Source organism: Fusarium vanettenii, assembly GCF_000151355.1.
Source record: "Fusarium vanettenii 77-13-4 chromosome 9 genomic scaffold NECHAsca_6_chr9_2_0, whole genome shotgun sequence".
Taxonomy (NCBI): domain Eukaryota; kingdom Fungi; phylum Ascomycota; class Sordariomycetes; order Hypocreales; family Nectriaceae; genus Fusarium; species Fusarium vanettenii.
In genome coordinates this window covers 1,779,774-1,801,958 of record NW_003315877.1, presented here as the reverse complement: position 1 = coordinate 1,801,958, position 22,185 = coordinate 1,779,774, and the positions used below count along the sequence as shown (strand labels likewise).

General features: G+C 53.7%; 7 protein-coding genes across 7 annotated transcripts; 2 read left to right on the top strand and 5 right to left on the bottom strand.

The window, feature by feature from the left end:
* Positions 1–1,318: 1,318 nt before the first annotated feature.
* On the bottom strand, positions 1,319–2,985 carry NECHADRAFT_49301 (uncharacterized protein; the record flags this gene model as incomplete). The annotated part of the gene is made up of 2 exons (XM_003050153.1): positions 1,319–2,778; positions 2,829–2,985. The coding sequence occupies 2 exons, from the start codon at positions 2,983–2,985 to the stop codon at positions 1,319–1,321; spliced, it is 1,617 nt and encodes a 538-aa protein (XP_003050199.1).
* Positions 2,986–3,901: 916 nt separating this feature from the next.
* NECHADRAFT_85078 (uncharacterized protein) lies at positions 3,902–5,497 on the bottom strand (the record flags this gene model as incomplete). Its single annotated transcript, XM_003050152.1, has 3 exons — positions 3,902–4,637; positions 4,693–5,255; positions 5,309–5,497. The coding sequence occupies 3 exons, from the start codon at positions 5,495–5,497 to the stop codon at positions 3,902–3,904; spliced, it is 1,488 nt and encodes a 495-aa protein (XP_003050198.1).
* A 355-nt stretch (positions 5,498–5,852) lies between these two features.
* NECHADRAFT_101721 (uncharacterized protein) lies at positions 5,853–8,001 on the bottom strand (the record flags this gene model as incomplete). Its single annotated transcript, XM_003050151.1, has 3 exons — positions 5,853–7,259; positions 7,314–7,725; positions 7,780–8,001. 3 exons carry the CDS (start codon positions 7,999–8,001, stop codon positions 6,064–6,066), a joined length of 1,830 nt encoding a protein of 609 aa, XP_003050197.1. The 3' UTR covers positions 5,853–6,063.
* A 2,237-nt stretch (positions 8,002–10,238) lies between these two features.
* On the top strand, positions 10,239–12,462 carry NECHADRAFT_49236 (uncharacterized protein; the record flags this gene model as incomplete). The annotated part of the gene is made up of 5 exons (XM_003050553.1): positions 10,239–10,262; positions 10,331–10,669; positions 10,738–11,694; positions 11,743–12,041; positions 12,093–12,462. 5 exons carry the CDS (start codon positions 10,239–10,241, stop codon positions 12,460–12,462), a joined length of 1,989 nt encoding a protein of 662 aa, XP_003050599.1.
* An 870-nt stretch (positions 12,463–13,332) lies between these two features.
* Positions 13,333–15,103, bottom strand: NECHADRAFT_96400 (uncharacterized protein; the record flags this gene model as incomplete). Its single annotated transcript, XM_003050150.1, has 4 exons — positions 13,333–13,411; positions 13,480–13,657; positions 13,727–14,864; positions 14,954–15,103. 4 exons carry the CDS (start codon positions 15,101–15,103, stop codon positions 13,333–13,335), a joined length of 1,545 nt encoding a protein of 514 aa, XP_003050196.1.
* A 541-nt stretch (positions 15,104–15,644) lies between these two features.
* NECHADRAFT_102844 (uncharacterized protein) lies at positions 15,645–16,374 on the bottom strand. Its single transcript, XM_003050149.1, has 4 exons — positions 16,289–16,374; positions 16,220–16,233; positions 16,125–16,150; positions 15,645–16,067 (listed from the first exon to the last, which is right to left on the bottom strand). Exons 1-4 carry the CDS (start codon positions 16,295–16,297, stop codon positions 15,781–15,783), a joined length of 336 nt encoding a protein of 111 aa, XP_003050195.1. The 5' UTR covers positions 16,298–16,374; the 3' UTR covers positions 15,645–15,780.
* Positions 16,375–17,590: 1,216 nt separating this feature from the next.
* On the top strand, positions 17,591–21,380 carry NECHADRAFT_49043 (uncharacterized protein; the record flags this gene model as incomplete). Its single annotated transcript, XM_003050552.1, has 3 exons — positions 17,591–17,632; positions 17,686–21,221; positions 21,275–21,380. The coding sequence occupies 3 exons, from the start codon at positions 17,591–17,593 to the stop codon at positions 21,378–21,380; spliced, it is 3,684 nt and encodes a 1,227-aa protein (XP_003050598.1).
* Positions 21,381–22,185: the final 805 nt, after the last annotated feature.

Genomic DNA, 22,185 nt, shown 5'->3' with positions numbered 1-22,185 from the left:
GGGGATGCAAAGGAGAGGACGTGTCAAGGCGAGCGAACGAGGTCACTGCGAAACAAAAGCACGAGACGGAGATGGAGATGAAGACAAGGTGGTGGGAACAGTTGGGGAATCTCCTCATTGGAGGCCGCCTTCACAGGGAACGAAACGGAGCATCTTTTCTTTTTACTCTTGGGGATCGACATTGGGGAAATCATGATATACACATACCGGTGGCTCACGCTACACACGACATCATATCTGGGGGCCACCTCGGGAACTTATGGTCTGGGCAGGGGAGGGCGTCTCTCTTTCTTACCCCCTTTTTCAGTATGGGCGTACTCTAGGCTAGGCGTTTTTTCTCCTCCTGTCAGTTTCATTTTACAGACCTTTTTGGGATGATGAATGAAATGAATCTTTCTTCAACACACTACCTAACAGAAAGGTGAAACCTCCGCTGTGATGTACAGATAACACACACGACGACATCCTTGTTTCGACTAACTCGTTCGTTAATCTCCACACTAAACCAGGGGCTAATTCCGCGTTTCTTTGGGGAGGGGGGGCAAAAAAAAGATACGAAATGGTACGATTTAGCATTTCTTCGTCTGATCTATTTCCCTTTCATCGGCCGCGCGCCGAAAGGTAGGGAGGGGTGTGTGTGTTAAAACGGCCCCTGCTCTCCACACCAAGGTCGATCTCGGTAGATCGGGGGGGGGACCCTTGGGAGAAAGAAGCGAAGGGGGGGTAGAGATTTGTCGTTTCTGCGGGGTGATGGGAAGTTATTCTCGGTGAGGCGGTGAAGGATTGAGATACGAGTTGTGTATAGCATCACGAGTAAGTCTTGTAGCTTTGACCTCTAAGGCGGTCAAGTTTGAGTTTCAAGACTATAAAACTCGCAAGAAAAAAACTGGCGGTGAGATTCAGGGTCCAAAGATCGACGAAAGGGCAAGAAAAAGCGTTTGTAGATCAGGGACTAAGGACCATCAACTTCGGACAAAAAAAGGCCGTTTTGTATAAAATCTTAAGTCAAACAACATTCCCGAGTCATGCTAGGTAAAAAGATAGATGGTATTTGGAGTCATATTCATACATCTCTCATCTCCCCCCTTAAACCCAAGAACCAAAAAAGACAACAAGAATAACAAGAAGATTACAAATATATCTTGTGCCAGAAGAAGAAGAAGAAGAAAAAAAGACATACACACGTATTAACTCCGCAGCTCATGACAAAAGTTCCCTATCGTGATAAAAACATATCGGTCCTCTTTTTTGTTTGCTTCTCATGCCACACGCTTCGCATACACGTATAAAAGAGAGAAAAAAACAAACGGTCTTTCTTCTAATCGACACCCTCGTCTTGGAATCTGGGACTCGGTGTCCGGTTGAGGCTTGTCTGCGAACCCCCCTTACGAAGCATGCCACTTGCACCGCCGCGACCCCAGTTGCCGTTAGTAACGACGTCCATGGCCCGGTTCTCAGCTTCTTCACGGCGCTGAGCTTCGGATGTGAAGGCACCTGGAGTCAACTTCTTATCTTCGCTGGCATCATCCGTGGACTCGTCATCCTCATCATCCAGATCATCGAGCTCATCCTCTAATGTCCGACCTCGAGGGCTCAGCCGCCGCATAGGCACGTTCTGCGTCGCGTCGGCGTAGAGGTTGGGATCACGTCCGAGGACCCGGTCTGCCTTGCTCATGGGCCTGTTACCCGCGAGCTGCTGAGGGCCAGGTGAGAAATGTCGTCCTGCACCGGTCGGTCGCTCAGGAATGTCGGGGATGTCATCAGGGGATCCCCAGCCGGCATTGACCTCGCGGAGCCTTTGCTCCTCACGCTCAGCACGGAGCTTATCCCGTGCCTCGAGCCACCTGCTGCTCGCCTCCCATGTCCAACCGTCTCCGGTTGTGTTGCAGACAGGGAAGAACCAGAGAAAGGGAGTTGGGCCAAACAGGTGTAGAAGATTGCGCTTCGGGCCGAGATCGAAGACATTAGGGAGCTTCTCGGAGTCTTGTTCATCAAGATATTCCTCGTAGCGTTTTTGCCTCTGCTCTCGTTCTCGCTGGGCATATGACATCTGAACAGGATGCGAACCATCAGGGGGGTAAGTCCGGGGTAGCTCCTCACCCTCTTCAGGCCGTGTAATTCCAGGCAAGGCATTGGTGTGAAAGTCGACAAATTGCTGAGCACCCTGAGGAAGATGGTTGGCAGGATCATGAGCGGTGTTGTACGCCTTACGCAGAGGAGAAAGATACCGCGTCTTCTCCAAACACTCAATCGTAGTCTGACCGCGGCTGGCGAGATGAATATGCCATCCAGTAAACGCTCCCACAACAATGCTGATGATACCGCTAATGACGCTCAGCATGATAAAGTTGACAGGCATGAAACTCTCAGTATAGTCCTGCTCCTCCAGAGCCTCGTACCACACCCAGGAGCCGCTAACAGCAAAGCTCCAGAAGCAGAAGAGCGTGGTGTAGATGAGGAACAGCAGAAAGGCCTTGTGGTTGCGCAGACCAATGCAGGTGGCCAGCCAAGGACAGTGGTGATCCATCTTGAGTACACATCGGCGGCACGTTGAGCAGTGGTGGGCGCGATCGGGCTTGCGGGCCTGGCACTTCTTGCAGAATCGCAACTCGCCATTGCTCTTGACGGTGTAAGACGTGGCCGGAGGCGCATTCTGCGTAGGTAGAAGGCCGTAGCCCATATCGTTCGTCGTGGAACCGGGAGGAGTAAAGACGGCCGTGGTGTAGCACCAGTTGAGCAAGAGGTAGAGGGCGACGCCGACGGCAGAAGAGCCGTTACCTTGGAGGTTGTTAGTTCTCGCCATCTATTCACCCTAGGTGGTGACATACCTCTCCAGCTACTCTTCTTACTGGCGCTACCAACGTTGACAACAACCCATACAGCCCATGTTGTCAATCCATAGACAAACACGAGTGGAAAGTATGTCGCAAATGTGCAGCACGCCCTCTCCATCTTGCGCGCCCATCGACGAGCCGTCGCCGCCATGATCGTCGCTTTCTCGTCTTCGCTCGCGGGGATGAATTGTGGAAAAAAAAAAAAAAAAAAAAGAGAATGTTCTATTTATCGCGGATTCTTCGCTCTTAACAAATATTGATCATCGACGGGACTCGCGGCTGTCATGACATTCGAACAGGGGACAAAACGGTCGGCGTCTAACAAGGGTGAAGCTATCGCCAGAAGCTATCGGATCGCGACTCGGAATGCCGGGCCAGGTGTTCAAATGGACGGAATCAGCCGCGGCGTCTTGGGCCTCCCCGTGATTGCTCGTATCGACTCGTTAAAAGATGAAATAACAAGGTGGTGACGGATGCTGAGGCTGTGGTAAGCTGGGCGGATTATCTCGAAATTAGAGAGAGAGAGCTTAGGTCATCAGGGGCTTGCCTCCAACGTCTCCGGGCCCGTGGGTTCCACAAGGAAGGGATGGGCTCCGCTCCGTTCAACGGGTCTTGGTGGGAACTCCGCCTCAATCAACGCGTGTATCAGTTCGATTATGCTGATTGTGCTTGCAAGTAAATGCATTGAATAGCTGATACAAATACAGATCCAGATTCTACGGCAGATGTTTTTGTCACGTTATCGACCTTGGGCTTGGCACTTGATTTTTGGGGCCTTGACATCCACCACCACATGTCCGTCATCTTCACCAACCTCAGACTAACACGTGCAGCGCAATCTATGGCTGCTGCTAGCAGATAAACCACTTTGATTGCGAATACGATGTCAATTAAAGCAATGCTAACTCATTAATTCATGGGCCCTGATCTTATTCTTGCTTGGCCGTTTCGCTGGTATCCCCTCCCAAAAACACATCAACCACAAATGCAAATCCGTTTCTCCGCAACTCCGCAACCATGCCAGCCTTTAATACCTTGACGCTTCAAAACACTTGACAGAGGATAGATCATTTAGCACTTGACCGGGTGATCTGGCTGCCAGTCCAAGGATCAATCTCAAACTCCTCGAAGCTAGGCTGGAACTGCTTAGTCTTTAGTAGCTCGGCCTTGAGGGGCAGAGGCTTGGAGAGCTCCGTCTTGAGGAGTTGAGGCTTGGAGGGCTCAGTCTTGACCGACTGAGGCTTAAGAGGCACCAGTGCGTAAGACCCAGTCTTGAGAGGCTGAGGTCTGAGAGGCGTTGTTTTGACCGGGAGAAGCTTGGAAGACTCTGGCTTGAGTAGTTCAGCCTTGAGGGGCTTGACAGACTTAGACTTGGAAAGCTCGGTCTCGAGGGGCTTGAACGGCTGAGACTTAAAGGGCTCGGGCTTAACAAGCTCTGGCTCCTTAGCCTTGGGTGGCTGAGGCTTGAAAAGCTCAGTCTTGAGCGGCTCCGACTTGGGAGGCTGAGGCTTGGAAGGCTCTGGCTCCTTGCGGCGGAAGTTCTTGGAAACCTCATACTTGACAGTGCCGTCATCATGGCGGCGAACAGAGACATCCGCCAGACCACCCGTCAGCTGGTCGATCAAGGCGCCATACGTGTCAGTTTCGCGCACTCGGCATCTGACACTGCTGTCCTCTGCATGCGAAGTGATGGCGGCAAGTGAATTGAAAGTCCGGAGGCAGTAGGGGCAGCGGTACTTGGTTCCCGAGTGAGTTGGCGACTTGAGATGTCCGATGATGCCGCGGGAGTTCTTGAAGGTTTTTCTGCTCATGGTTAGTGTTTGCACCCTTTGTTGGAAACCAGAAATGTGTGACTTACCCGCATCCTATGACGGGACAGACGTACTTGTCAATGATAGGCTGGTAGTACCGGGCGACATTGAACTTGGGATGGGTTGGATCATTAACATTCAACCATTCATCCCAATCCTGTGGCCCAGGGGCAGCAGCCGCCTCCAGCTGTTCCTTTGTGGGCTTCTCCGCTGGGGGCGCGTCAGGGAACAGCTTCTTGCCCGAATCCCACTCCCAGGGCGCAATGTTCTCCTTGTTGTCGGTATGGTCGACGGTGGACTCGGGCTTGCAGAGATCGGGGAACTCCTTCTTCTCAAGCTTGAAGGCCTCGATCTTGCTCTCAACCTCTTCGTAGTCGTAGCTACCACCGCTAGCGGCAGGCATATAGTGTCCGTAGTTTGCCTTGACGGGCTCGTTGGTCATGGCCTGGAGCTGGGTGGCAAACTCCATCTTCTCCTCACGAAGGTGCTCCAGGAACGACACATCCAGGGTGCTACATTCGTTCTGGATATGATGGAGGAGGCCACCTAGCTTGGCAAAGGGGCCCTGGTTGCATCCTGGGCACTGAAGGTCCTGTGCCTGGGGGTGGCTCTGCGTCAAGTTAGCACCGCATTTGTCGTTTCCTGGAGAGAGAAATCACCGACCTGGTGGATGTGCGTCATGTGGGCGACCTCAGTCTTGAAGTCCATGCCACAGAACTTGCAATGAATGTGTTTGGCCTTGCCAGCGCGTCGCATAATATCTTTATGCTTTAGAAGCCGCTCCCATGTCGGAAACCTGATCTGGCACGGCTTGCACAGAAACGTGCCGTCGGCTTGGAGACCAGAAGGCATCGTGAGTGGATGTAGCGAGCGGTTAGTAGGTGATTGTTAGTGATAGAAGGTGTACGCTTGACAATAGCAAATGCTTTGTTGATAGCAGGTGTGTTGCTTTGTGGTCACAGGTGCTTGTTTTGCTTGAGGATAAGCAGAAGTTTTTCCTGTGAAGCAGCAGAATGTGTGATGCAGGGTTCACGATTGGCGAGGGGAAGAGCAGTGCGAGTGCACTGCACTGCAATTTATGAGTAAATGAGCAACAGCGGATAGAGTTAGTTGCCTTAGGCAACCTGAGTGAAGCATTCAACAATATTTTGATTGCCCTTAGGTACGGTTGAGGGGCAGCTCGGCGATAAACACAAACCAAGGTTTTGAGAGGGGAAGGTGTTGATTCCTGAAGGATATCGTGCGCAGGGAGTCAGAGGGGAGTGTGCCTCGAGGTCTTGTCCCCTTGACTTACTTCGAGGCCAACGCTCAGATACCTATGCAAAAGCAGGATTCGAGACATAAGACGACCAACTTCGTCAACTACCTGATTCAATTAACCTCCATAAGGACATGCAGCTTGTCAAATGAAGTTCCCCTTAGCCATATATGGTATCTCCATCCAGATCAACGTCTCTACTGCTCCTTGTAGGCACATCTCCATCTTCATCATCCCCAGACTCGTCGTCGTCATCGCCACTCCCGGAATCATCAGCCCCTGATTCCATCTCAAGTCCCAGCAACTGTGCTTCTTCGTTCTGCGAGTCGGCCGCCGACGAAGGTTCGGCCGCCTTCTTCGCTGCATTGGGATCCCTAACTCTTACGCTGTAGCCTTTGTGCTTATTCTTCTTTGTCGGCTGTCGTCCTCGGAGTTGCGTCAGCTCCTCATCCGTCAGACGAAGGTTCGGCAGAGGCAGATGGAAGGTTGCCTGATTCGATCGCACAGGCGTTTGATCTCCGGTCTGTAACGTCATTGCGAAATCTTCTCGAGTAAGGTGTCGGTCAAACTGGATGGCGACAAGCTTCGTCTTCATGATAGCTTTAACCTTGGCCCAGAGTCCGCCGTGATACCATCCACTGCTTGGATCCCATTCGGGCCTTACCGCAGCGTTGTCCAAGAGCTCCCTGAGCAAGGGGTCAGTAATATCGCACACCTGCCACACCTTGCCATCAGTGTGAAATGTCTCTCCGTCAAAGATGTGACTCTCCGAGAGTTCTTCCAGAAACTCCTTGAGAGGCCCCATTTGGACCCTGCGTAATGACTTCCATGTTTGGCCTCGCTGGGCGCGCTTCTGTTTCGGGAGCTTGAACATGAGAGTCTGATAGACCCGATACTTGGGATCGGTCCTTGGATCAATGCCGTACGGGACCACACCGTCTCTCCATGGACCTCCCTTGAACTGGTATGCTGCGTAGTTGAGGTACTTTTTCAATTCGTTCCAGTTCTTGAGCTTTCCTCCCAGGTGGTTGAGCAGAGACCGTCGTGTCCACACCGGCCGTGCTTCAAACGCAGCCTCCAACTCGGCCATGATCTCCACCATTCGGGGGTCGGTCAAGTCAGGGGCGAGTTGAGGGCCGGCAGGTGAAGGATCCTCGGCTCCAATAAAGTATCCGACTTGCTTGACGGCGGTCGTGTTGACTGTTCCACCATCCTCCGTGGCTCGTACATACGGATTTTGGGAGTATTGATAGTTGAATGGGAGGCTCATATGTGTAAACATGGGTGGTGGAAGGATGTCGACATTTGGCCCTTGGTCGGTCCCGGGAAGAAACTTGAATTCCTTGATCTTGTCGACTATAGCATTGTCAGGACCTGCTTCGAGAATAATAGGAGAATCTCTCAACGTACCGTCTCCAGGGAGAACCTGGTCTACGTATCGCTGGGCAAATGCAGACTTGGGCATGTCCCAGTAGAAATCTGCGAGGCCACGGAAACGATGCGTGTTCTTGATCACACCCACAGCCTCGACTTGATACTTGTCGACGTTGTCTGCCATCTTTCGACGCAATACCTTTGGATCATCTAGTCGCGCGTAGGATGACACTTCATCCTTGGGAGGCTCAGCTTCAGCGTCGACCACCTCAATGTCTCCTTCCCATGGGCCTTCCGTTCCCCTCTTTCGTTTCCTGCCTGTCCTTCTGGGGACCGTCACTTTGAGAACCACATTGTGACTCCTTGCATTGTGCGACATGATGGGTTTGCAGAATGGGCTCTCGGGGGTTAGATAGAAGGGGATAGAGTTTCTGCTTGTATCCATCACCTGTTTGCACTGTTAGACCGCAATAGTCATGGAACGCGACAAAGAGTCACATACATGTTGAAGGTTAGGGACTCGGCCGAAGGCTTTGACAGCTCTGTCGACATTTTCCACAACAGCGGGAATCTCGACAGCCCCGAGAACGCGAGCAGGGACCGTGTACTTGGGAGCTGATTCTGGAGCTGGTCGAGCAGGCCTTTCAGCGCGGATTTCTCTGCGTGATTGATCATCGTCAAGGCTTTCATAGCCGTTCTCATCGGAGGACGGGTCAATCTCCATGTTCTTTTAGTTGCCGTAGAGGATCGAACGAATGATAGAGGATATCCCCGGCCGCTGCGATTGGGGTCACAAAGAGTACCCAATTATTCCGCGGCTCTGGTGATCAAGAACTATTGCATTGCATACGTATAAGTTCTGCAAGAGCCCAGCGCTGCAGTCTTTGGTAAAAAGTATGCACGTTGGAGCTTCCGGAATCTGCACCAAGGCTAACCGAGTGTGGATTGGCTGCACGTGCCAAGAAAAGGGGATGAAGAGATGAAGTGCCGGGACAGGGCCACGTGTGGGTTATTTCCCGCCGAAGGGGACCCGAGGAAGTGCGGGAAGACAATGAAGCCCGTTGATGCCGTTGCAATCGATCCACGATGATGTTTGCTTGACGTGATTCTCACCAGGTTGAGCTGTGGCTCAGCTAGAGCTCTCTCCTGCGTTTCAAAAGTTGTGTGGCTGGAAAGCCCCACATGGTCTGTGCATGGGAGCTGATCGTCTCCTGTCGCTTATCATTCTCCAGCTTCATATTTGCACAGGCCAGTCAATAATACGCGGGTTAAGATTTCTCAATGGCCGAGATGAAAGAGAAATGCGCAAACTCTTGTTTTCTCGCAAGTCGGGCAGACCGGATTTGCGCCTCGTTTTACTGAATCGAGACTTATGCCCATCGTGATAAGCTGACCCTCTCCAGGCAGCTGAGGCTGATTTTCACCCGCCCAAAAGGCAACAAGCAACTTTTCACACCCGGTGACACTCCAAACGGGCTCCCTTGACTCCCTTGTTACTCCTGTCATCAGAATCTTAAAAAACGCCTTACGGGCAGTCAAACATTCCTACAGCGGTCGATTACTTCATCGTCTGTACGTAGGGTTTAGAACGAGAACGGCTGGAATCCAACAGGCCAGCCATTTCAAAGATGCTGTGACAGTCTGGACGGGAGCGTCCCGACCCAATGGAGCCGCTCAAGCCCAGGCTTCGATGACCCGCTGCCCTGCACCTCTAGCGATCAAATGCGCGGCACAGCCTCAGGCGCCTTGGGGTCCATCAGGAGGGGCACATCCCCTAATGCGCCCTATGCAGCAGAAGCAGCCGCCTGATTTCACCGCCCGTCCCAGCACCCATCGCAGCCCAGGCCAGTCCAGGTGCAGCCAGTGACAGAGAGGCCGGGGAGCAGGGCGTCGACCGGTGTCAAGGAGAGCTCCCGAGCTGTTAGTGATCTCATAGCAATCTCGCCTGAACGCTAACATCTGGTGATCCAATCCAACCAATCCAATACGCACTTGCGCCCAGGTCACACCTCCCTCTCCAATTATCGACCGCGTTCCCTCCAAGCTTCCCCCCCGCAAAGCACCTGGCACTGGCAGAGCACAACCTACCTACCTCTCTCCGCCGGCGCCCAACAACGACGACGACGACAAGTTTCCAATCCGGCAACGACAACAACGAGGCTCGACTCAGCAGCCGCCGCGAGCATCGACCACGCCGCGTCCCTCTTCTCCCTCCCACCCCTTCCCCTTCATCTTACGACCTTCAATCCTATCCTCTTTTTTTTTTCTTCTTGGCCTCCTTGAGACAGACAGCAGCACAGCACCCATAAGCATCAGCAGCAGCAGCAAGCAGCAGCAACGAGAGCGACTGGAAGCCCCCGTTTCCGCCCTCCTGCGCAAGTGCCAGCGCCTCAGCGCCAGCGCCCAGGAGCCTGCACCGCCGCCCAAAGACCCGACATTCATCGATCTCCATCCCGTCCCAACAACAACAATAAGACCCTGAGCCCTGGCTGGTTCAGTGCCTACCCCGTCCTTCTGCCTCTGCCTGCGTGGGAGGAGACGTCGCAATTCATCTCCTCGTGTCGCCTTTTCGAACTGGCTGCCTTCTCAGCTTGGTTCGTCCAGCCTTGAGACTCGAGCCTCGACTCCTAGCTCTCTCTCCCACTCACTCGCACTCGCACTGGCGGCATCCGTCACGTCCCTCGTCCGGCTCCCGAAGGCACCACCCTTTTATCAGGCTGGCCCCTCCTCCCTCCATCACCCTGACCTGAGATCGATCGCTCGCCCACGACGATTTCTCGCCGTCCCCCATCGCCACGACGTCTCGATCGACCGAACCTGTCGTCCGCATAGCTGCTGTCATTCCTTCGACGGCGCTTTGCCCCTGACGTCGTTGCCCCGGTGCCCCACTGCCCTCATAGAGTCGAGCAGCGGGCGTCTTAAACCGCCCCTCCACCACAAGACACGCTGTTGTCCGACAAGATGAAGCGCTTCAGCCAGAGAGTTGTAGGAACCCCTCGGGCCCCCTGCCCTCTCGCCGTCCCCGTCCCCGACGCTAACGTACCCCTCTCCAGCTCTCGCGTGGGAAAGATTCAAGCAAGTCTTCTAAGAAGAACAAGGATTCTAAGGATGGTACCGCGTCTCCCTCATCACGGGACTCTAATCAGTCTCCTGTCCTGACGCCCACATCCTCCACGTCGACCCTGAATGACCCCCGAAACAAGCCGCTGCCCCAAAACAATGCTGGCCATGGAAGCGAACACGGTAGCGCCTCGCAGCCCTCCAACCTCTCCAACGTCACTCAGGCCGGTAATGCCCCTGACCGTTTTGGTTCCGGAGGTGCTTCGAGCCCCAACGGCAGCAACGCCAACGCCAGGTTGCCTCCAACTGTTATCATCAGCCCGACGCCTGGTGTATGTTATCCCCTTCTCTCGCCCTGCCCTCAACCCAGAGCATTGCAGCTGACAACCAATCCGCGCAGCATGTCCCTCCCCCAGGAGCCGCCGAGACGATGCCTCACGACCTCGCTCCCCCCAAAGCTGGCCAGAAGTCGCTCCTGATCCATCGCGGAATAGATAACCGGGATGCGATTCCCGAGGGACTCCGGACCCCGAAAAGGCAGCACTCGTCACGATTCGACATTTCTGCCCACCGCGAGCTCGAGAAGTTGCCCGGCTTCCATGAAGTCCCTCCCAATCGACGACAGGAGCTCTTTATGCAAAAGATTGACCAGTGCAACGTCATTTTCGACTTCAATGATGCGAGTGGAGACATGAAGTCCAAGGAGATCAAGAGGCTTGCTCTGCACGAGCTGCTCGACTATGTTGCTAACAACCGACAAGTCATCACCGAGCCCATGTATCCCAAGGTCGTCGACATGTTTGCCAAGAACCTGTTCCGCCCAATCCCGCCTCCCATGAACCCTCAGGGCGAGGCCTTTGATCCAGAGGAGGATGAGCCCGTTCTCGAGGTTGCCTGGCCACATATCCAGGTTGTTTATGAGTTTTTCCTGCGCTTCATTGAGAGCCAGGATTTCAACACCAACATTGCCAAGGCCTATATCGACCACAGCTTCGTCCTGCAGCTTCTGGAGCTGTTTGACTCGGAGGATCCTCGTGAAAGAGACTTTTTGAAGACGACCCTCCATCGCATTTATGGAAAATTCCTCAACCTGCGCTCCTTCATTCGACGATCCATCAACAACGTCTTCTTCCAGTTCACCTATGAAACCGAACGCTTCAATGGTATTGCCGAGCTGCTCGAGATTCTTGGTTCCATCATCAACGGATTCGCTCTCCCACTGAAGGAAGAGCACAAGATCTTCCTGACACGGGTGCTGCTGCCCTTGCACAAGCCCAAGAGTCTCAGCATGTACCACCCTCAGCTTGCCTACTGTATTGTGCAATTCTTGGAGAAGGATGCCTCGCTCACAGAAGATGTAAGTTGTCCAGATATACTCACGACCCCTATATGCTAACTGTCCCAGGTGGTGCTTGGCTTGCTTCGCTACTGGCCCAAGGTTAACAGCACCAAGGAAGTCATGTTCCTCAACGAGGTTGAGGACATCTTTGAGGTGATGGATCCTGCCGAGTTCGCCAAGGTCCAGGAGCCTCTGTTCCATCAACTGGCCAAGTCGGTGGCCAGCCCCCATTTCCAGGTTGCCGAGCGTGCGTTGTACTTCTGGAACAACGAATATTTCTGCAACCTTGTCAGTGACAATGTGGAGATTATTCTTCCCATTATGTTTGCGCCCCTGTATGAGAACTCCAAGGGACACTGGAACAGGTATGTTTTGGCTTTGAGCTGGCCGAATGAGGTGTTCTAATAGCATGACAGGACGATCCATGGCATGGTCTACAACGCCATGAAGCTCTTTATGGAGATTAACCCACAGCTGTTTGACGACTGCTCGCATGAGTACACTGAGCAGCAGAACAGTGCCGCGGCACGGGAAGCTCTGCGGGAGCGTAAATGGGCTGCTCTGAGCGAGAAGGCGAACCAGCAAAGGGAAAGCAACGGAACCCCCGACGCTCCTCCAGCACGAAACCACGTCACACCGATGTCACGCGTCGATGAGGTTGACCCTGTCACCGAGGATAACCAGAAGCGCCTCGACTCGCTTAAGTTGCAAGACGGTTCAGCCAGCGGTCGCCGACCCAGTCTCCACGAGCGCCAGAATTCTGTGGGATCTACCCGGAGTCGATAATTAAGACGACGATCCGGTGTCCTTTCGAAGCATGGGGGGAGTATAGCGAACGGGACGACGGTCCTTGCTGCATAGTCAGGGTTCTGCGGCGGCGGTGATGACAAGAAGGTCTTGGGTTTCTGCGGTTCAATAATGGGCTTGAGATGATGCGTCTTCGGCATACAGTCGCTTCCCGGGTTGGCCTGGGTCAGGCAGGGTGTTTATCATCGCCTCTACATCATGCCACTGGCCTCTCGACCTGTCATTCTTGGTTTTCACCTCAACTAGACCATGGGAGGCTACCCATGGGGAGGGAAACTGTGCAGTCGATATTACAATGCCACTGAGTTTCCTCCTCTCGTCTGCCTCGTTTCGTTTTGCGAGCTGAGAACGTTGACCCTTTGATACTGTTTATTGGAACAGGCGGGAGAGATGACAGACGGCGGGGAACCGAGCGCACAAAAAGTGGACGTATAAGCTTCTCGTGTAACTCTTTTTTTTTTGACGATTGTTGTTCTTTCTTGGTGGTGCTCTTCTTCTTTCTTCTTCACTCTTACTTCTTCTATTCCATCTTCTTTTTTGGTCGGTTTCTCGCTCCTCCCATGCGAACTCGGAAGGCCCAGGCGTATGGAGGAGCTACGAAGAGTTACTTTTTTGCCTGACTAGTCTTGTTCGAGTGCTTGTGTATGTATGTGTGCTTGTCTGTTTGTGGAAAGGGGGAGGGGGTCAAGGGGGGGTTAGCTTTCGTTGGCTTTTGATGTAGACGATGAATGAGCAAGACCGAAAAAAGTCATTACCGGGGTAGAGAGAAAGGGCTGACTGCGAGAGGACTGTGTTGCATGTCATGTACAGGATTCAACAGAATTGAGTGACTATTATATCTGTTTACGTCTAGAATAGTGGTTTAAAAGTGACTACACTTTGTGACCCCTGAATATCTTGTTCATTGTCCATCTTCATCCCCAACTTCCTCTCGACCGATCATACCCACCTCTTCCCCTCCCACGGAATGCACCGTTCCCTCGTCCTCCTTGGTACCCATAGTGAGGTGGTGGCTGGGGAGGCGGAGGGACACCCCATCCACCCATCATCTGAGGCATCATTTGAGCATTTGGGAACCAGCCCTGGGGACCTCCGGTCATATGCGGAGGAGGCGGTGGCGGTGGCCAGGCGCCTTGATATCCAGCCGGGGGAGGTGGAGGGACAGGGAAATCTCCTGGCGGAGGAATGGGAGGAAAGTTTGGTGGGAGTTGCTGTGGTGGAGGCGGAGGAGGGCGGTTTGAACGGTCATGAAACTCCCGATCATGATGGCGAGGTGAGCGTTCGGGAGACCGAGATCTGCTGTACGAGCCATGCCCCCTGGACCGTCTACCGGGGTTTGGACTCCTGCTAGGGGTGTAGCTGGGACTGCGACGTCGACTTCTACTTCCATCACGACCTCGGCTGTATGATCTGCTTCCCCGTTGTTGACTCGGACTCCGGCTGCGGGAGAGAGTACGACCTCTCGAGTCTCGTGAGAGTCGTCGACGTTTGGGCGCATGGCGTGATGAGCTTCGTGAACGCCCTCGAGAGTAGCTGCTGGATCTGGAGCGCGAGCGGCCTCTATTTCCACCTCTGGCATCCTTTCTCCTCCTCTCCTTCATCTTTTCGCAGAACTGACGGGACCAGCCGTAGTATGTCTCTCCACCAATGATTTCACCAGTGATTTCATCCAAGAGAACCCGTTCTCCCAGCTCATTCAAGTCCACACCGGGCTCATCGTTCAGTTTTTGTTCCCTAGAGAACATGCGCTCAACTTCACCCAGCAAGCCTTGCACCGCGTCTACCAGCACCTTGTCTGCGGGGCCAGGAGCTAGCTGAATGGGCCGAATGAGGTCTGGGATCATGGGTTTGGTTGAGTTGGGAGTCAAATGTGGGAGCCATGTCGTCGCAGGCAAGTCGTACCACGGCGTCGAAGGGTCGCCGTGAAGGGAGAGTAGGGTGTAAGGCGCGTCTTTGGCGAGTTTGATGGGCGCACTGGAGATTTGGGGGGCTTCGGTCGGTTGAGATGCCACGCCGCTTGCGAGCGCATCCTTGAGCTTCGAGATGATGTCGGCGCTAAAATAACTCTTCTCTTCCCATAATCGAATGAGATTTTCGAGCTTCCCCTTGTGTTTTGGGCAGTTGTCAAAAGCTGCGGCGCTTGCGACAAGACCGGGAAGGACGCCATCCCACAACGTCGCAAACTTGCCATCGCCATTTCTCTTGACGACGTGGTAAAACACGTCGTTTAGGACATACAAGAGATGCAATCTCTTCCGCTTGAGACTGGGACGCGAGGCGTCATCCTGCAAACTCTTTGAGAGGATGCCTAGGTATTTAGCCAGGGCAGCGATGCGCGCGGGCGAAGGCGCAACGTTGTCGACGATCCAAGCTTTGCATTTCTGTTTGACGGGAAAGCAAAGAAAAATTTAGTGCTTCTGCCAGGGAAAAACGGAGGGAGGCTTGTTTTTTAGCAAGCGATGGAGCAGACCTGGACGTTGGGGCGCGAGCACTGGGAGAGGGCGTTGGTGAGCAGCGGGAAGAAGGCGTCGACTACGGGACGGCTCAGGGAGGTTGGGTCGGCGCGGAAGAGCGTGGCGGAGAGTGTGGCCTTTGCTATGACCAACTCTGGAGTCGCCATGGCGGAGTTTGTCGAGGGCTCCTCTTTCAAAAGATGCTGAGGAAGAAATCACCATGTATAAGCAAGAACAAGGTCGTGGTGTTGCTGAAGCTCTGGTGGAGTTGAAGCTGGAGCCTCTAAGTTGGCTGAGCAAGCCGCCGGGTAATTCCCGGGGCAGTCGGCACGTGGGTGACGTACCGGCATGAGCCGCTTTCAATGCACAGGGCGTTGTATGCCGCTGATTGAGAGCACCGGCAGTTATTCACATCAAAGATGCCTTCATGGACCCTTTACCGAGTTGACAGGTCAATTCCTCCTTAACCCAATGCAATACAGACACCAATCCATTAGCCTCACAAGAGAGCGATTCTTCCCGTAGCAAAGCAGCAAGCGAGGTCGGCGACCGGGTTCAGGGCTCCACTCCAACCGGCCTTCGCCGTATTGTGTTGCATCCAGCTCATCCCCATCCCCATCCCCGAATGCAAACGCGCGCAGCTGAGCAAGTAAAAATATTTTGCCCTCGAGTAGTAGCCCATTGAGACTCCGTATGAGTAGAGTAGCTAAAGCAGTCTGGATTTTCCCCATTCACTTCCTATATCCTAGTATCAAGTCATGACGATGCGTTGGGTAGTTGTTGTACACGGCTCTGATCACGAGCCCTTGCTGTCCATGTGAAATCCGCCTCTCCGCTACCGGTCCTAAGAGAATCGATCCCCCTTTGGACTCCGGTATACTGTAGAACTTTCATATTTGCTCTTCTCTCCCACCCGTTGCGCCTCCGTCTCGGGTGCGTGTCTCGTAGGCGCCGGGTCGCTGCTCGCTTCTTGGCTCGGGGAGCCGGCGCTGTCGGTGCGCGCAGGGCTACCGTTACCCTGATCGTACTCAAGCGACTCAATCATCTGCTTCTTCTTGCGGTGCGCCTCGAGCTTGGCCTGACGGTCGGCGTTGATCTGCCTCTTGGCGAAGAAGTAGGCACCACCTCCAGCTATTTCCAGTCAATTCGGGTCCGGGACACAGTAAGCGGGGAGGAATGTCTTCGTACCGACGCAGAGGGAGCCCCAGCCCAGCCTAGAGGGTGAGAGATTTGGTCAGCTTCAAATTGGGTCATGTCGGAGGCGAAGTTGTAGAGGGACGAACCAGAACGATTTAACCTGCGCAACAGTCAGCAATGGCGGCGCAAATATAGCAGCATCCAGGACAACTCACGGTGTTCATCTTGACAGACAATGGCCAATTCTATGCGGTAGACAAAATTTTGGTAGCGTACAAGGCGAGTCGGAGATGTAGGATTCAAGAGGCAGGGTTTTTGTCAAGGTGTAAGTGGGATGACCTGACAAGATAAACGTTCCTTCAAGGTCCAGGCCCGGTCGGTCGGCGGTCGGCATCTACAGTACGTACCTGCCCAGAGAGAGAGCTCCGTCACGGGGAGCGGGTCCGCCGATAAGATAAGAAACTCGTGCCCAAGCCAGCAACCGAGTTCCACGGACACGGCACGGCACAAGCCCAACGCCTAAGCTGAGGCACGCTAGAACAGCTCTTGTCCAGGTGCCGCGTCAACCACAAACAACGGCCGAGCATGTCACCCGACACTGAGCAAAGACGAAACCCCGTTACAGGCTGTTGCAAGGGTTAATGGGGGGGCATCAGACACCCAATTTTAGCTCCTCAGATGCCCTCCCCCGCTGTGGCGCCTCTAGAGAGTGGTGGAGATGACCTGCCCCCGGTAACTGAATCTGCATGATGGCGTCTCCCGTTCGCGTTTCGAAGTGTTTGAATTATGAAACGATGAAAAGCATCGAAAGGATTGCCGTGGTAAAGCATATTTACATTACCATCTGCAGGCAGCCAGCTTAATAAATTGCCTTTGTTGAGACTGTGGCTTCTCCCTCTGCCAGTCTGTTTGTACGTACCGTCACGCGCTAAAAGCCAAACAGCCCAGGGGTTGTGTTGTACAGGCACGCTTTATGACATAAGGGTGGCTCAGCTAGCCGCACCGGCGGCTCGAAATTGTGAGAGCCACGCAAGACAAGTTGCAGCACGATCGACATCAAGGCCACGAGTAGAATAGGGGACCTCGTAGAAAAAACAAAGACACTTCTCCTGAGCGTCCCTGTGCTCGCGGCCTCTCTTTCTCTTCGCCTCTGGCCTACGTCCCGACCCCTCTGGCCTGTCAACATTATGCTAAAGCCCCTGTCACGACCACCGCCCAGCCGCTCCATCGATCCCCAACCGTTCTTCATCACTACCCAGCGCCGACTTTCGAGAGCTTCGTCCGTCTAACGGCTGCAAAACATCTTTTTCTTCTCCAAGCACCACCCTTCGTACCGCGACCACGATTGATCAACCTCCCGTTTCGTCGCCAGCTCGCGCGCCAGCCCGTCTGGCTCCAACCTACAACTCGACGCCCTGGCGTTGATGCCTTGATGAGCTCGACTGCTGGGCGTGGGTGTAGCGGGTAGAATCGCCCTCGGCCCCCGCTGTCGAGAAAGAAACATCTATTCCAGCAATATGGAGCCTACCAACGGAGAAGGGCCTGATGGCTCGTCGATTGTACGAGGTATTCCCTTCCCCTGGGAGAGCGTCGTTAGCTAACAGGTCTATAGAAACCCGTATCCTCTCTGCGGGCTCGGTTCGAGAACATGACCTCGACAAACACCGTCAGCAAACCCGCCGATGTCACAGCCCCCGCCCCGACTCCTTCACGGCCCATCTCTCCGGCCCCCAAGCCGAATCGCCTCCGAGATTTCAAGCCGGGCCAAGACGCTGCCGCGCCAGCGCCAGCGCCGGCCGTCACTTCGGCCCCCGTAGTACCTGCCAGGCCGAAAGAGCGGCCCAAGCCTGCTGCACTGGCCATCAGCCATGATGCCCCTCCCCCGCCGTCTCAGATGTCCGCACGACCTGTCCCGGCCGCGAAACCACATACGATACAGCTTCAGCAGACAGTGCCGCCGCCGCCCCCTGCTGTTACCGTCCTGCCGCCTCAATCACCGCCAAAGGGCCGCTTGTCGACTCTTGCGGTGGGGGACCAACCTCCGTTCCTCAACCCCGATACTATTGCAACACCTTCCACTCCAGGTGGTTCATCTCGAGGATTTAAAATACCAAGCCGATCACATACACCTTCACCATCTATTAGCGGTCCCAAATCACCACGGCCTGCCGGTTCAAGACCTCCCTCGCCACCTCCTCCAAGGCGATCAGGCGAGCTAAGGCGGAGTGATACTATTAAGACTGCACCACCTCCTCCGGCTCCTCGCAACGAAAAGGCTCTGATACCTGCGCCTAAATTGACGGCGGCCCCAGGACCCCCAGCACCTCGAAAGGGCGACATCTCTCAGGAAACCTCGCCGTTCAACAGTCCACCGAGCAGCGTAGCATCTGGAGATGGAACCCCTCCAAAGCTACCCACGCGACCAAGGCCGCAGTCTCAGATCGAGTTGCCTAGTAGACCTCGGTCTGTGATTGTTGGATTTGACCCTCCACCAGTTCATCACTCGGTTGTCAACATGCGGAAGGATCGTGAGCAGGAAGTCAATGGGTTCTCAAAAAGTATCACTCCTCAACCAACAGGTGAGGTTCGCCCTGCCTTACCAGCAAGGCCTGGGACCTTTGAAATTCCACCACGACCTCCTACTCTTAACAACAACAACAATACCATGAAACCCCCACCGCGACCTCCACGCCCAGCTGTATCTACAGCAATTCAACCATTGGAAAATATTCCTTCTACACCTCCAAAGCGTGTCGTTTCGACCCCGACGACGCAGCAACAACCTCAGCAACAGCTAGCTCCCCCTACACGAGGTCATGGTAGATCTATGACGATCGACAGAACCTCCGACCGAACGCCCGCAGAGTTTCGAATTGCTCCGGTGACTGCGGCGGCGCCCCCGATCGCAGCTGTTGCGCCTCCAAAGCCAATTCAGTCAACCGTTGTTGTTGCCCCTGCCAAGATTGCGCCAAAAGCCGACCCTATCCACCATGTCACAGCATATCCCGATGCGTCCAACACCAATCGCCGACCACCATTCATCAAGCATGGATCTTACGAGATTCAGACCAAGTACGACGCGAGGAACTTTGATGTGTGTGGTGAATTCATCTGCGCAAGTGGGCACATGACGAGGGTATGGAGCCTCTTGGATGGCGAGCTGATCATGAGCCTGTCCCATACGGAGGGTATCAGAGCTACTGCAGTGGCCTTCAAGCCAGCTGCTGACCCTCGAGAGGAGGGTAAGCGCATCTGGATTGGTACTAACACGGGTGACCTCATGGAGGTGGAGGTTGCTACGCATGCTATTACACCAGGAAAGCCAAATGTTCATGGTCGATGCGAAGTCACCCGAATTTACCGGCGTTTCAACGAGATCTGGACCCTGGATGAATTTGGCACGCTACTCGTATGGGGGCCTGACGAGACTTCCGTTGCCAACCTCACAGGGAGCCCAACGCAGAGCTACAAGGTTCCCAAGGGACACACCTACTCCATGGTCGTTGGGGACGAGCTCTGGCACGCTACGGGCAAAGAGATCCGCATTTTTGCCCCGACGGTCGATGGCCGATCTCAGTTCCAGGTCCTCGTCCGGCCACTGGTGGCAGACAGCGCTGGTGAAGTGACCTCGGGAACCCTTGTCAAGTCACAGCCAGACAAGGTCTTCTTCGGTCATGTCGATGGCAAAGTGACGATATACTCGACTACCGATTACACGTGTCTGGGAATGCTGAATGTCAGCACCTGGAAGATCAATGCCCTAGCGAGCGCGGGCAATTATATATGGGCAGCCTACAACACAGGCAAGATCTGTGTCTATGATGTTGAGGAGGCGCCGTGGGTAGTTCTGAAGGAATGGCAGGGGCACGACAACCCGATTGTGAAGATGATTGCTGACCCTTCGAGCTCATACTTTTTGGACCGCCAACAGATCGTCTCCCTAGGCGCTGATAACAAGATCAGGGCATGGGACGGTCTACTCGAGGACGACTTCCTGGAGGATTCGATGAAGTCCAAGGACACCCAGTATTGCGACTTTGACGAGCTCAAGGCTCTCTTCCTGACTTGGAATGCCGGCGCTTCTACACCATCCAGTCTCCGATATTCCGATGGCGATGCAACCTTCTTTCAGGACCTCGTTCAATCCAGTGGCTCGCCAGAAATCCTCGTGTTTGGTTTCCAGGAACTGGTGGATTTGGAGGACAAGAAGTTGACTGCCAAACGATTCCTGAAGCCCAAGAAGAAGGAAGCTGGGACAGATCAAGAACGAATGAGCCATCAGTACCGAGACTGGAGGGATTTCCTGCTCAAGACGCTTGATGACTACATGCCGGCAGACGATCTGTACCATTTGCTTCATACTGCTCCCATGGTTGGATTATTTACCTGCATCTTTGTCAAGTCTTCCATTCGAGACAGGATTCGAGGCCTCCATGCTGCCGAGGTGAAGCGGGGAATGGGTGGCTTGCACGGTAACAAGGGCTGTGTAACGGTACGATTCCGAGTCGACGACACATCGATCTGCTTGGTCAACTGCCATTTGGCCGCTGGACAGTCACAAGCCAACGCTCGCCACAACGATATTGCAGCCATTCTCGAGGCAAGCTTGTTCCCACCTGAACGAGACTCGGCAACTCGAGTTGACAATTTTGTTGGTGGAGGAGACGGCAGTCTCATTTTGGATCACGAGCTGTGCATTCTCAACGGTGATCTCAACTACCGTATCGATACCATGTCTCGGGACACGGTTGTTACGGCAGTGAAGCAAAATAACTTGGGAAAGCTCCTTGAACGTGATCAGCTTTTGGTGGCTCGTCGCCGCAACCCAGCTTTCAAGCTGCGAGCCTTTGACGAGATGCCCATCACATTTGCGCCAACATACAAGTACGATGTGGGCACAGACAACTACGATACAAGCGAAAAGAGACGAAGTCCCGCCTGGTGCGATCGTCTTCTATACCGGGGACGAGGACGAGTGGAACAACTTGATTACCGACGACATGAAGTCAGAGTGAGCGATCACCGTCCTGTGACGGGAAGCTTCAACCTCTGGGTTAAAAAGGTGGACGCGAGACGCCGAGCGAAGGCGTGGATGGAAAGCCAGCAAGGATTTGAGGACATGCGACAGAAAGAAACGTCCCAAGACAAGTGAGTTGATGCAAATGAGATGATATAGTGCCACAGCTAACTAACAATGACAGGCTTCTCTATCTAAGGGACACATGCGGCTTCGACGAAGAAACGAGCAAGAGGCTAGTTAAGGAAAAGTCTGCGAGACGAGACAACCGCAGCCCAAGTCGAAACTAAAGTGCATTCAACAATCACAACAGCGAGCCGAAGATGCCAGCATCCGCTTGACTGACTTCAAGGGGGCATGAATTGCCACCAACGACGGGGAGTATGACCGAGTATCCTGGTTTGGATTGATCTTTTTACCGGCGTCAAGACGAGGTTCGTTCCCAAGGAAAGGGGGTGACATTTGTTGGAAGGGATATGATGTTCGTACCAAGATCCGGGGCGCGAGGAGCAGGTCATAGACTCGATTTTACCCGTTTTTATTTTTCTTATGTTGATTATTCAACCCACCTGTTCTAGACATTCAGATGAACTCAGAGATGAGGGGAGTTGTGGACATTTACGACGATTAGACGATTGGTCACCCAAGCAGCAGGAGGAGGGAAGCAAATAGGGGGTTAGCTGCGGAATGGATGAGAAAAGGGTAGGAAAATAAATACAAGGCGATGCCAGGTTGAGTGATGATTTGGGTGTATCATGTGTAGGATGTGGTTGGATGACGGTTTGAGTCCCTTACTTTGGGGATTGTCACTAATCATAAGTCTTCTCTGGTGATGTATTGGGATAATTATTCTCAGGGTGGATTAATGAGAAAATCTATACTTCTTTCTCAGCTGACTATTATGAACAATGTCGTTAGGAATCATGAAGAATGAAGTCCATGGTGATCAGTACCTGAGTGTAGGGTAGCATCGGGAAATACTGACGTGCATAATCCCGCCCGTCTACGTCGGGTGTAATGTTTCACGACAAGGCGATGTACTCTTGGAGTTCATCTCTATGAATGAAACAATTGGCCTTCTTCCTATGCACTCCT